This window comes from Podarcis cretensis (genome assembly GCF_951804945.1).
Source record: "Podarcis cretensis genome assembly, chromosome: 15".
NCBI classification, from domain to species: Eukaryota; Metazoa; Chordata; class Lepidosauria; order Squamata; family Lacertidae; genus Podarcis; species Podarcis cretensis.
The window spans coordinates 22,295,250-22,309,031 of record NC_137185.1 but is presented as its reverse complement, the minus strand read 5'-3'; the positions used below and the strand labels follow the sequence as shown (position 1 = coordinate 22,309,031).

The 13,782-nt window shown below is 45.3% G+C and overlaps 1 protein-coding gene across 2 annotated transcripts in view; it reads left to right on the top strand.

Annotated features, from left to right (window-relative positions):
• UBASH3B (ubiquitin associated and SH3 domain containing B) overlaps positions 1-12,749 on the top strand; it is a 90,049-nt gene extending 77,300 nt beyond the window's left edge. Inside the window, exons 10-15 of one of the 2 annotated variants that reach the window (XR_013833339.1) lie at positions 1,241-1,333; positions 1,930-2,074; positions 4,488-4,594; positions 6,642-6,751; positions 7,541-10,210; positions 10,336-12,749. Coding sequence is in view for 1 of the 2 variants with exons in the window: in XM_079954713.1 (XP_079810839.1) it covers positions 1,241-1,333; positions 1,930-2,074; positions 4,488-4,594; positions 6,642-6,751; positions 7,541-7,678 (593 nt within the window). In the remaining variant the exon portion in view is untranslated. Of the gene's footprint in view, positions 1-1,240; positions 1,334-1,929; positions 2,075-4,487; positions 4,595-6,641; positions 6,752-7,540 lie in introns of both variants that reach the window. The other variant, XM_079954713.1, reaches the window with a different exon arrangement.
• Positions 12,750-13,782: the final 1,033 nt, after the last annotated feature.

The following is a 13,782-nucleotide window of genomic DNA, read 5'->3' as shown; positions in this document are numbered from 1 at the left end:
ATCTTTCTTTCTTATAAGAGAAATAACTGGTTGCAGCAACAGCAATATATGGACAAACTATTTTCCTATTTTATTAAGCATTCTCTGAACACAAGCAGTCCTTAAAATAATGAACGGGTAGTCTCCCTGAAGCCTACCCCATTGTTTTGTTAGTTTCGGTGGGCTGCAGGAAGAGGACAATTGCAGCCAGAAGTGTTCCCAGCTTACAGCAGAACGGATCACCTGGGATGCTCAAGTAATGTCTGCCCTGTATTCATACAGAGTGCAAGATTCTTTGCTCAAAGCAGATGGGAAGTCACAGTGAAATCTGTCAGTTTTTTCTACCAGGATCATAAGAGTTGGCAAATGCAATGCGGCTGCCCCCTGCAGGTGGAAAATGAGTCTAGCTTCGACACCAAACTGTGCTGTGTTTGTTTTAAGACTGGAATGGTTATCTGCCAGATATCGAAGGAACTGCTGTGGCCCCAGTGCCAAAAGCCCTGCTTTAAACAGGAAACGACTATTGATCGGAAGCAAACCAACCCAGAGCAATAATAATAATAGCTGGCTAAGAATATATGAAGATGGGACGCGGGTAGTGCTGTGGGTTAAACCACAGAGCCTAGGGCTTGCCGATCAGAAGGTCGAATCCCCGCAACGGGGTGAGCTCCTGTTGCTCGGTTCTTGCTCCTGCCAACCCAGCGGGAAGGTAAATGGTGTTTCTGTGCGCTGTTCTGGTTTGCCATAAGCTGCTTAGTCATGCTGGCCACATGACAAACTGTCTGTGGACAAACGCCAGCTCCTTCGGCCAATAAAGTGAGATGAGCACCACAACCCCAGAGTCGGTCACGACTGGACCTAATGGTCAGGGGTCCCTTTACCTTTACCTTTAAGAATATATGAACAAAAGACGAGCCACAGCCTCCTTTTCTCACAGTGGCCAGCCAGATGGCCATAGGAAACCAGCAAGCAGGAGCTGGGACAGTATGGGGTAGTGGTTAGAGAGCTGGAGTAGGAGCTGGGAGAACAAGGTTCAGATCCCCACTCTTGCCATGAAGCTCACCGCATGACCTCTCAAGCTAACCTACTCCACAGGGTTGTTGTGCGGGTAAAATGGGAAGGAAGAGAACTATGTACACCACCTTGAGTTTGGGAGAAAGAAGGTGGGATAATTAGAAAGCATCTGTAGCCTTCAGGAAAACTGATGCAATATTCCCCAGGTCTGAATGCACTCTTATTTTGAGCATGTGTCTTCAAACAGGTGAGGCCCTCCTTGAAAGTAACACAGTCATCCACCACATCTACTGTTCCCCGTCACTGCGCTGCGTACAGACTGCACACTATATTTTGAAAGGTAAGAAGATGGCAGCAAGGTAGCTGGATTAAATAATAATCATAATTTTATTTTATTTTATTATTTATACCCCCACTCATCCGGTTGGGTGTCCCCAGCCACTCTGGGCATATATATAAGAGCATACTAAAACATCAAACATTAAAAACTTCCTGATACAGAGCTGCCTTCATGCTTTGTTCATATTGTCTTCCTTCCTTCCTTCCTTCCTTCCTTCCTTCCTTCCTTCCTTCGAAACTCCGGTGATCCTTTCTGCAAGCAGGTGTGATGTCTCATTTTGATAGCCATAACTAGGCGGGGGGGGGGGAATTTATATGCAAGGGGAGGCACAGATGCCCTGGAGTGAAAATTCCCCCCCCCCAAAAAAAAACCCCTATAGCTGAACAAAACCTACAGCTACTTTGCATACCTGCAGCTTCTGATGCTCCATTCCCCAAAGGGGATGAAAAATAGTGGATTTTTAGTTAAGGGCTCCCAAAATATTTGCAAAATCAGGAATGAGAAAATGCCTTGGAGTGTCCTATTTATGTCCCTGTCCCAGACTTGTAATGTGTTTCTTATTCAGAGCGCCCTATTTTTTACTGTTCAACTCCCAGGCTTGCAGCAGGAAAATAATCTGAAGATTCGTGTAGAGCCGGGCTTATTCGAGTGGACGAAATGGGTCGCTGGGAGCTCCCTGCCTGCCTGGATACCTCCAGTGGACTTAGCGGCAGCCAGTTTGAGTGTGGATACAACTTATAGGTAAGAGAAGCCAATGTGGTGCATTTTTTGTTTGTTTGGGACCTTGTGAAGCTGGAACACCGGGAGCTTGTGTTCCTCTACCCCACCCTTACCCAGACTAATGCCTTCCAAATGTTTTGGACTACAACTCCCATCATCCCAGACCATGGCCCATTCTGGTGGGGGTTGGTGAGAGGTGATCTGGAGAATTTCTCCCCTTTTTGATGGGAAAGGACCGTGGCTCAGTGGTAGTAGAATGCATGTGAGTGCCTGGAGGCGGTTGGAGGATGGATGGCGGCTAACAAATTGAGGTTGAATCCTGACAAGACAGAAGTACTGTTTTTGGGGGACAGGGTGTGGGGGACTCCCTGGTCCTGAATGGGGTAACTTTCCCCTTGAAGGACCAGGTGCGCAGCCTGGGAGTCATTTTGTACTCACAGCTGTCCATGGAGGCGCAGGTTAATTCTGTGTCCAGGGCGGCTGTCTACCAGCTCCATCTGGTACGCAGGCTTGGACCCTACCTGCCTGCAGATTGTCTCGCCAGAGTGGTGCATGCTCTAGTTATCTCCCGCTTGGACTACTGCAACGCGCTCTACATGGGGCTACCTTTGAAGGTGACCCAGAAACTGCAACCAATCCAGAGTGCGGCAGCTAGACTGGTGACTGGGAGTGGCCACCGGAACCACATAACACTGGTTCTGAGAGATCTGCATTGGCTCCCAGTACGTTTCCGAGCACAATTCAAAGTGTTGGTGCTGACCTTTAAAGCCCTAAACGGCCTCAGTCCTGTATACCTGAAGGAGCGTCTCCACCCCCACCGTTCAGCTCGGACACTGAGATCCAGCGCCAAGGGCCTTCTGGAGGTTCCCTCACTGCGAGAAGTGAGGTTACAGGGAACCAGACAGAGGGCCTTCTCGGTAGTGGCGCCCACCCTGTGGAACACCCTCCCTTCAGATGTGAAGGAAATAAGCAGCTATCCTATCTTTAAAGGATATCTGAAGGCAGCCCTGTTCAGGGAAGTTTTTAATATCTAACGCTGTACTGTTTTTAACACTTGATTGGGAGCCGCCCAGAGTGGCTGGGGAAACTCAGCCAGATGGGCAGGGTATAAATAATATATTATTATTATTATTATTATTATTATTATTATTATTATTTATTTATTTATTTATTAATTATTATGCTTTGAATGAAGAAGATCCACAGTTCAATCCTGGCCATCTCCCAAGTAGGGATGGACAAGCTCCCATCTGAAATCCTGACAAGCCACTACCAGTCAGGGTAGACATAGTGCTGACATGGTCGGCCAATAATCTGTCGGAGTGCAGGGCAGTTTCCTGTGTAGTTCAAAACTTCTGGAGGAGGGCAACAGGTTGAGGGTAATGGTTCTGCATGCTGAAAAGCCCAACCAGTTCATCCGTGGTGCATTTAATCAGCAGCCTACTCAGGCCAATGGGATTTACAGCAGGAAAGAGGCGACTGCCAGGGAGCTGAACTGAAGCATGGAAGGTGATGCTCTGTAAGCATCTCTGCATCTGGAGAATGAATATGGGTTAGGGAGCCAGACAGATGTTTTGCAAGAGGAGGGGGGAGGCATGATGCCTAAAGTAAAAGGCAGAGAGCAAGCTCCTCGTATTAGGAGCCAAATGAGTTATGAGCTGTAGTTTGTGGCCATTTGGAGGAAAGGAGGAGGAGGAGGAGGAGGAGGAGGAGGAGAAGGAGAAGGAGAAGAAGAAGAAGAAGAAGAAGAAGAAGAAGAAGAAGAAGAAGAATGCGATCAAACATTAAAAACTTCCCTAAACAGGGCTGCCTTCAGATGATAACTGGTATTAATTGATAACTGGCATTGATAACTGGTATCCATCTGTGATGGAAGAGCATAGCCACTGTACCTAGTAGCCATGTTGAACTATAGAATGCTAGATATGTTTATGTAAAATGTTTTAGACCACAGATACATGTGGAAGGGGACCGCTGGTCATCTAGTCCAACCCCCTGCAATGCAAGAATCTCAGCCAAAGCACCCATGACAGATGGCCATCCAATCTCTGCTTAAAAACCTCCAAGGAAGGAGAGTCCACCACCTTCTGAGGGAGACCGTTTGTGTGTGTGTGTTTGTATGTTTGGGTGTGTGTTTGCGCTCCATGAACACATGGTAGAAGCCTAGCCATTTTTATTCTGGCAAAGAGTTCGGCTTCCTTCTAGCTTTTTCTTCTCATCCCAACCATCTTGCATTGGAAGAAGTGGAGGCTGAGTGGGAGGATCCCTGGGATTGTCGTTGGGTTTGTTGAATTCATGCGGAGGTGGAAGGTTGGATCCTGGCCTCCCCCAGCCCCACAAGGCATTATTACAGGTGGACAGGCCTCCTCCTCCTCTTCTGCTTCTCCTCTCCCACTCCTGCTTTTCTTCTACACTTATATTTTTCTGTCCACAGACCTCATATACCGGTGAGCAAATTAGGCATTTCAGAGTCATACGATACATACATCAGCAGAAGCTACCAAGTAACAAAAGAGATCCTAAGTGAATGCAAAGCCAAAGGCAAGTAAAACCCCACCTTGCAGTCCAGGATTTGCTCAGTTCAGTTGGGCTAACTCCCAAGCCAGGGGTGTACAGAATTGCATCCTCAAGAAGTCGCTTTGTGGCGTCACGTATACAGTGGTGCCTCGCAAGACGAAAAGAATCCGTTCCGCGAGTCTCTTCATCTTGCGGTTTTTTCGTCTTGCGAAGCAACCCTATTAGCGGATTAGCGGATTAGCACTATTAGCGGCTTAGCGGCTATTAGCGGCTTAGCGGCTATTAGCGGCTTAGCGGCTTAGAAAAAGGGGGGAAAGCGGGAAAAATCGCAAGACTCGCAAGACGTTTTCGTCTTGCGAAGCAAGCCCATAGAGAAATTCGTCTTGCGAAGCGCCTCGAAAAACGGAAAACCCTTTTGTCTAGCGGGTTTTTCGTCTTGCGAGGCGTTCGTCTTGCGGGGCACCACTGTACATCTAAGGGAAGTTGAAAGGATCATACAGCTAAACCACAGAAAGCAGCAGGGAGTGTCCCCAAGGTGGAGTGAAAGATACATTCTCTCTAATTCCAATGGTCAGAGCATCATTGCTCATGTAACCAAACTGCAGCATTCATGCACAACAGGGGAGGTATAAGCTGCTTTTTGGTGAACTGCAAAGATTTGTAGTAGTACATATATATATATATATATATATATATATATATATATATATATATCCTAAGAAAAATTCAAAGGGACCCCAAAAAAGCCAGCCCAGTAATGGCTGAGCATGCTCAGTGAGCATGGAATGCTCCTTGACTGGCGTACTGGGGAAATTGAAAAGGGGCAGGGAATGGAATGGAATGGAATCGCAGCAGCATTTTGTTGAGGGCCCCAATTGTCTGTATTAAAAGTAATCCCAAGAGCATTTTTGCAGCTACCTAATGATGAATGTGCATGTGTAAATTGGCCTTTTTGCTAGCCCTGCTAAGGCCTTTTTGCCCTTCACACATTTAAGAGCAGAAGAGTCGTGCTGGATCAGGCCAGTGACTCATCTCGTCCAGCGTCCAGTTCTCACTATGGCCAACCAGATGCTTGCCAGATACACTCAGGACCCAAGCACAAGAGCACCCTACCCTCCTATGTCATCCAGCAACTGGTATTCGGAAGCATTCCTACCTCTGAATGTGGACGAAACAAAATAAAAAACCCCCTTCCAGTAGCACCTTAGAGACCAACTAAGTTTGTTATTGGTATGAGCTTTCGTGTGCATGCACGAAATGGGACACGGATGCCACTGTGGGTTAAACCACAGAGCCTAGGACTTGCCAATCAGCTTACAGCAGAACAGATCACCTTTCTCAGGCGGGAAAGTAAACAGTGTTTCTGTGCACTGCTCTGGTTCGCCAGAAGCGGCTTAGTCATGCTGGCCACATGACCCGGAAGCCGTACGCCGGCTCCCTCGGCCAATAAAGCGAGATGAGCGCCGCAACCCCAGAGTCGGCCACGACTGGACCTAATGGTCAGGGGTCCCTTTACCTTTACCTAAGGTGCTACTGGAAGGATTTTTTTTTATTTTGTTTCGACTACGGCAGACCAACATGGCTACCTACCTGTAACTAGAACTCTGAACGTGGAAGCAGAGCATAGCCATTGTGTCTAGTAGCCATTGAGAGCTTTCTCCTCCATGAATTTGCCTACTAGACACGATGGCCACCCAAGTTGGCGGCACATCACTGCAGAAGCACATAACTGAGTGGAGGTCATGTGAGGAGGTGTGGGGAGGAAGCCCTGCGCCCTCAAATACATGACCCCCCCCCCTCGTTACTTACAACTCTCCACGAGTGAGAGGGTCAACCTCTGAAAGCAGGAAGCCCCCTTGGCTCACGGGAGCTCCTTATCCAATTCGGAACCCCATTTAGAAGGTGATTTCAAGGAGTGAAAATAGTCGGAAGGGGGGAGGGTTAAGCACTCTACCCTTCCCACCACTTCCCCATTCGAAATCACAGGCTCCTGAGGTTGGTTTTGCATTATAAACTTCATCACAAACAGGTGGCTGTGATGTGTCAATTTCTTTATGTTCTCTCCCTGCAGGGAATAACATTTTGATAGTGGCCCATGCATCCTCCCTGGAAGCTTGTACTTGCCAACTGCAAGGACTGTCTCCTCAGAATTCCAAGGACTTTGTACAGATGGTCAGAAAGGTAATGGGAACCCACCACTAATGGGAAGATCTTTAGATGTATAGCACGGGGGGGCCCTTTGTTGCCCCCAAGTGAAAAATCTTCCAAGTTCAGTTGTACTCTGGAATTCGAACGGAATCCGTTCCGGAAGTTTGTTCGACTTCCAAAGCATTCCGAAACCAAAGTGCAGCTTCCGATTGGCTGCAGGAAGCTCCTGCAGCCAATCAGAAGCTCCGGAAACCCTGTCGGACATCCGGCTTCCAAAAGAACGTTTGAAAACTGGAACACTCACTTCTAGGTTTTGATCATTCGGGAGCCGATTTGTTTGGGAGCCAAGGCGTTTGAGATCCAAGGTACGACTGTACAAAGATCATCGTATCCTATTGTCTGAGCTCCAGAAAGCCAGAAAATTAATGGCTCTGTTCCATTTTTGTAACTTTTCCCCTAGCTGTATATGTATATTTGAGCTTCTGCATGGCATAAAAGACACTTCTGCAAGTTTAATGCTCATTTCTGAGTTATTTGCTTCCAGAAAAAGAATCTGTTTGCAAATAATACGGAATTGAGTGCTAATTCCGTGCTGCATACAGTGGTTCTCAACCTGTGGGTCCCCAGATGTTGTTTGACTACAACTCCCATCATCCCTGAGCTCTTGCCTTGCTAGCTAGGGGTGATGGGAGTTGTAGTTCAACAACATCTGGGGACCCACAGGTTGAGAAAGGCTGCACTATAATAATTATTCTACTGTAGTTCCCCTCTCCTCTCTCCCACTCCTTCTGGTTTTTAATCCATCTCTTTTATGAACCGCAGATTCCATACTTGGGTTTCTGTTGCTGTGAAGAACTTGGAGAGACGGGTCTCTGGCAACTCACTGACCCACCCATCCTCCCTCTCACTCATGGACCAACCGGCGGCTTTAACTGGAGAGAAACTTTGCTACAAGAATAAGAAAGGGCGACCAAAGAGCTGGCCTTTCAAAAGACTGGAGAATGTTTCATGTATTAGAACTCTTCCCCCTCTCCTCCTTCTAATTACTGATGATGGAGAAAATTATTCATAACCTTTTAGATGGATTTTAAAAAATAACACTCTAGCATATCTTCCACAGAGTGGCATTCGTGCGTCTAGAAAAATAGCTCAATATAGACGTATGCTTGGATTGTGGAACAATATATGTGTACTCAAACACTCTCTCGTTCTCTCTTCAGGCTTCTGTCCAGCAGAAATGTCTTTGTGACGTAAGCTACTGAGCTTTAATATATAATTTTTTTTTAGAAAAAAATGAATTAAGCTCCAGGGAGGAGAACCAGTTTTCACTGCCTTCTGTATAACATTAGTGACAATTAGGACTGTGTTCTAAATTGTGGACTTCTCTGTTTTGTTGTTTGTTAGATTTTTAATTTTTCACAGGATTGACCTTTGCCATTTCATTCCGAGCCATTTCGGGTAAAGTACACCCCACACCGTATTTTGCTAAGTTATTCTATGTGCCACATCTACATTCCACAAGATTCCCCCCAAAAACATGTGACAGAAGGAAGTGGAATGGCTCCCCCAATCAGAACTAGTGTAGAATTATGTGCCTCAGGGGTTTGGTTTTTTTGTGTGTGTTTTAAAAAAAACGTGCAGTTGAATGAAAAATGTGTAGTTGGAAAGCTGATGATGTGTACTTGGAAAATGGGGTGAAAGCGGGACACATTAGGTGTTTCTTAAGCATTTGAATGACAGGCGCTGTCAAGGAAAGTGTGTGCGCACAAATTACTTAAGGGTAGAATGTGCTCAGTTTCTGTTCTTAAACTGCCCAAACCACATTACAACATCTTCTTCATTTGGGCCAGAAGCTCCTCTACTTCATCTTCAGGCAGGTAAAACTTTGTTGTAAATGCCCTTAAGGTCTTCCTGGTTTTGCACCTTAGGCCTGTCTCACACCCTATGTTCCTCCTTCTGCACCTAATGCAAAATAGCTAGTCTGGTGTCCCACTCAGCCAACGGTGGCTTATTATAATGAATGTAGGTATAAGTTTTCTGTTTCCACAGATGGTCAGGCCCTGCTTTTCCTTTTGATCACAGCACTTGCACGTACAAGCCCCTCAACATTGGCATTATGAGATCTGGCAGGCAAGGATCGGAGAAGCGCTCTTGTAATTTGGCGACCTTGCAAAGAATTTGACCTTGTCCCTCAAAGTCTTGGAGAGCCTGCTGTCCACACACTTAATGCCCAATATTGAATCGGCAAAAATAGTTTTGCTTTTTGCTTCCCTTCCCCCACCCCACCGCCAACACAAGAGACAGAGAGAGAACTTCAGATGGGTGTGAGAAGCTGAGGAGATCCACTTACTTTGCCAGTCCAGAGAACTACTAACTTATTGATTGCTTTTGGCTCGGCTCACTAAACCCCTCCATCTCCTAATCAGGTCTTTCAGATTGGCCAGACCAGTCAAAGGACTGGACTGAGTATGAAACGGACCACCCAGGAACCCTCGGAAAAAGCTTCATTGGCTAGCAACTTGATTCTGCAGACAATACAAAATATTCTGGCAGAGGGGGCTGAGTGGACCATCCTGCCATTTGCAGAGCCCCCTGAACACAGCTGCCAATTTGACTCTGCTTTTAATCCACTGAGTTGCCTGGCTTGAAGGAGCAACTTCTGCAGGGTTTATGGATTCTCCATTGTGGAATTCATGTTAAAAGCCCAAACGTCAGTAGACATGTCTTGTTTGAAGGTGTGTGTTTTTTCTGCCAATCTGTAGATCAGTATACATTTCAGTAGATCTGTTGAGAGTTCAGCAGACCTGAAAATATCAGAATAGATTCAGAAACCTGTGTGGAGAAACCACCACTGATACAGGGTGACCGCAAAGAACCAAGTATCCGTTGTGCTCGCATTTTTAACGTGGGGTGTCTGACGGGGAATTTGTGCAATTGGAGGATCTGTTTTTTTAAAAAACACACCATAGCATAGCTAGTTTACTGCCACCATTGGAGCATTGTAAATATTTCAGATATCTTTGAAATGAGCCCAAGGGATCTTGGTGGGGACAGAACTGTTATGAGGAAGGGCTCATTCTCACATCGCTTTGGTCTCCCAGTTCTTGGTGACTCTCAACAAGGCGGCCTTCTGTTTTGAGCATCCTGTTTAGAGGTCATATGGAAGTTCCATCTCTGGTGTTTGAACCTTGTTGGCATTCTCGCACAGGCAAAGTGTCTCTTGTGACAAACATGCATGCTCAGCAGTGCCGGCCAAGGGTGGTGGTGCGAACTCTGTTGGCATTCCCCCTAATGGGTCTGACAACTTCCCATGTTTACAGATTATTTCCATGTTTCCTTATCCTTTGCACGATGACCAGTCCCTTGGACAAGGGCTGTTAAGGGCATGCCTCTCACCCATTTGCATTTTTTACTTGCAATATGACGATTCCTTTCTGTAACAGGCCCAAATCCAAATGCCACGCCATTCCAGAGAAGCCACCTTTCGGACTCGTAGAGCCGAAGAAAAGTAGAAATGCATGACCCCCCCCCCCCCAAGAAAGGAGAGAGGACAAAAGTGGGCACTGATTTGCATAATCTTTGCATCTGTTTATTTATGTGTATAGATGCACACTGAGAAATAGAAATTAAGTACATCTCACCATGGTGGGGAAGACTGTGACCAGGGGATCTGGGTGCTTGCTCCATCTGCGGTCCTGGTGCTATCAGTAGATGGGCAACTTCAAGGCCCCTCAGCTGCTCTCCCTTCTTAGCATTCTTTATCATTAAACTGGATTTGGACCGGACAGCCCTTCAAACAGAAGACTACACTCCATAAAGCAGGAACAAAGGGCCACCCTAGCAGACAACCAGTTTTTAATGTAATGACCAGTATTAGCCGATAGTTTGTTGTTATCGTTATTACTCAGGGCACACTCTCACATTACTGTAGCCTATATGTTTGTGAAGTTTGCACTCCCAAACTTGCTGTGTAAGAAAACACTCTTCGTAAGTGAGCTCTGTCTTCAAAAGGACCACTGGGGTGCTTTAGTCAAGTCAGCAAATCACATTAATCTGAGTTAGTCATTGGTTTCGTCAGATGTACCCTGACAAGTGTGGAAGAGGGAGCTGTTGTGTACATGTCCTCAAGCCCAGTGGCACCACTTGGCAACCCTGGGAAGCCCACTACTGACACCTGCCATGGGAAACCATTAGACCTTTTTTTGCCCAGTTCTAGGCCACCACTTTTATGTCCCACAATTCTCCCATTGTAGAAGCATTCCAAGGCATTATGGGAAATTAAAATGGTGGCTTCCAGATACCCAGTAGGTTGCCGGAAAGCTATTGGACCATTACAACCACTGCCCTCGTTTGCTGCCATTGCCAGGTAACCACAGCAGGGGGCCTACCAGAGTGCGCCTTAAAGGATCCCCTCAAACCTGGAGCCTTGACAAGCATGTAGCTACCACCTCGTAATGTGATTACCACATGCAGTGATCTCTGAGGAGCACCCAAAACATTATGGGAACCAGAAACTCTGTGAAATAGGCCTGCTGCTTACATGAGGTAATATTACCATAAGTTCTCCTGGAAGACAAACCCAAGTGCATAGGAAAAAAAACTGAGTAACAAAGCTCTGTTTGTCAAATGCTACCTGGAGTGTTACCCTGAGGTGACGGATGTGTCATTGAGATTTGTTGACCAAATTATTTCTTTGAGGAACCACTAATGTCATTGAAAACCACCTGTGGTGCAGGTGGCTCCCTGAGCCCCAAGATCTCCATTCCTACGATAATCTAAAGCAGACTTTCCCAACCTGGTGTCAACTGGGACCATAGTTCTCATTAGCTCTGCCCAACACAGCCAGTGCTCAGGAATAATGAAAGTTATAGTCAGTCATACCTCCCATCCGAAAGGCCACAGGTCCCCCCTACATTTGCTGATCTTTTTTAACCAAGCTGTTTGCTTTCTTTCATTCCCTCAGCTTGCTACCCATGAATACTTGCTTTTTTATTAAAAAAAAAAAAAACACCCTCCGTGTATACTGATTGGGTGATCTGCCAACAGCTTTGCCACACAGCCAGCTTCAGCTGGGATTAATTCAAGTCGCATTTGATCTTACATACAGGACAGAATCCGCTCCCATAGGGAGCTTTTTCAAAGAGTGAACAGAAGGCACTAAACTGAAACTAGAGTTGGCAGAATGCTGTTTGAGTGCAATATGTATATTTCCTTAACTCGCAACGTGTACATTTAACATGTAAAATGCCACAGGACATTCTCAAACGCATTATTTTTTACCAGGGATGTATAATGAAAAGTCGGGGAGATAAAAGTTACACGACAGCAGGAAAGCAAACTGTGTTGTTTGCAGTTGTTATTAGCTGCTGGTATTTTTGGGAATACATATATATATCTATATGCATATGTAATTTAAACTATTTTTGGCTATGTACAGACATTCTGAGGATGAATTGGTTTATGGCTTCTTCAGATCTGCTTTCTGAGGAAGAGTTTTAATGAACTGAATGACAATCATGACCAAAATGTTGGTTACTGGTGTATATTTCATTCTGGGGGCGGGATAGCTTGCCAGGGTGGGACAGTTGTTGTTCTTTGCACTGATAGCTTGCGAGTCGTTAACTCTTCATTATGTACTGTACAAAAGTATGTCTGAACAGCATACAGTGGTCCAAAATGCATCAAGATGCTGCCGCGAATGGAACATTTTGTTCCCTGGTCTTGTCGGAATGTTATTGATAACATCAAACGAGACCCATTCCCTGTGGAATGATTGGATCAGTGCACATTTTTGCTGTCTTGGCTATTTAGGTTGCAGTCCTATGCACACTTAACTTGGGAGTAGGCACTTCTGAAAATCATAGGATTTACTTCTGGGAAAGGGAGCAGAAGAGTGTGTATTTTAAAAAGCCAATTCTATTCCAGAAAATGGACAAAGAGGGAGGAAGACTATTGTACAGTACAAAAGTATATTTTTGGATGTTAAAGATTTTTCTTTTCCTTCTCAGATGTTGGGTTTCTAAAAAAATAACACCCATACCACTGGCACTTCCAGTATTTTCAGAGTGGAGAAAGATTTTGCATTAGAGGAATTGGTGCTAATAAGGCAACACACTTCCAATAATAGAAGCACTCTACAATACCAAGGGAAAACCTTTTGCCTCCTCCAGAAGATTTCATTAGGATGCTTAAAAAAAAAAAAAACAAGAAGAGGGAGAATTGCTGCTTACGTTTTGTGTTACTGCTCATCTTCCATGTTTTTGCCACTAGAAAATTATTGATTTCAATAATAATAAAAAGTATTCCGTCTGAGTTTCTCACAATCACAAAGCTTGAAAGTGTTGAATCATGCTGTTTCTTCTGCAAAAGTGTTGTGTTCTCCCACCAAATTTCTGTTTTGGAGCAGGTGGCAGGAAGATTGCAGAAAAGGGGGTGAGTGTGTTGACAAAAGGTGGAACAGAACCTTCCCTGCAAGGAAAAACAGAAGCACTGGAATAATAATAATAATAATAATAATAATAATAATAATAATAATACATTATTTATACCCCGCCCATCTGGCTGAGTTTCCCCAGCCACTCTGGGCGGCTCCCAATCAAATGTTAAAAACAGTACAGCATTAAATGTTAAAAACTTCCCTAAACTTCTCTAAATTGGAAACTTTCCAATTTAGAGAAACGTCGGAGGCAGTGTGCCTCGGAATGACATTTGCCTGGGAATCACAAGTGGGGAGAGTGTTTTTGCATTCAGACACTTCTTTCAGGCTATCCCATATGGGGTCTGGTTGAGTCCTGTGAGAACAGGATGCTGGACTAAATTAATCTTTGTCCTGATCTAAGAGGGCTGTTCTTTTATGTTCTTAAAACTAAGGGGGGCTTGATACATTTTTGTGGAAAAGATGGAAGTGCAAGACACAGACACATTCTTCAACCCCTCTCATAATATCTATGAATAACTATGGAGTTGCAATCTTAAGTGCGCATACGGGAGTGTAAAGCCCCCTTTTATCCGCCCCACCTGTTTCGCTAGCTGTTGAGGGCACCCTAACATTATATATATATCTG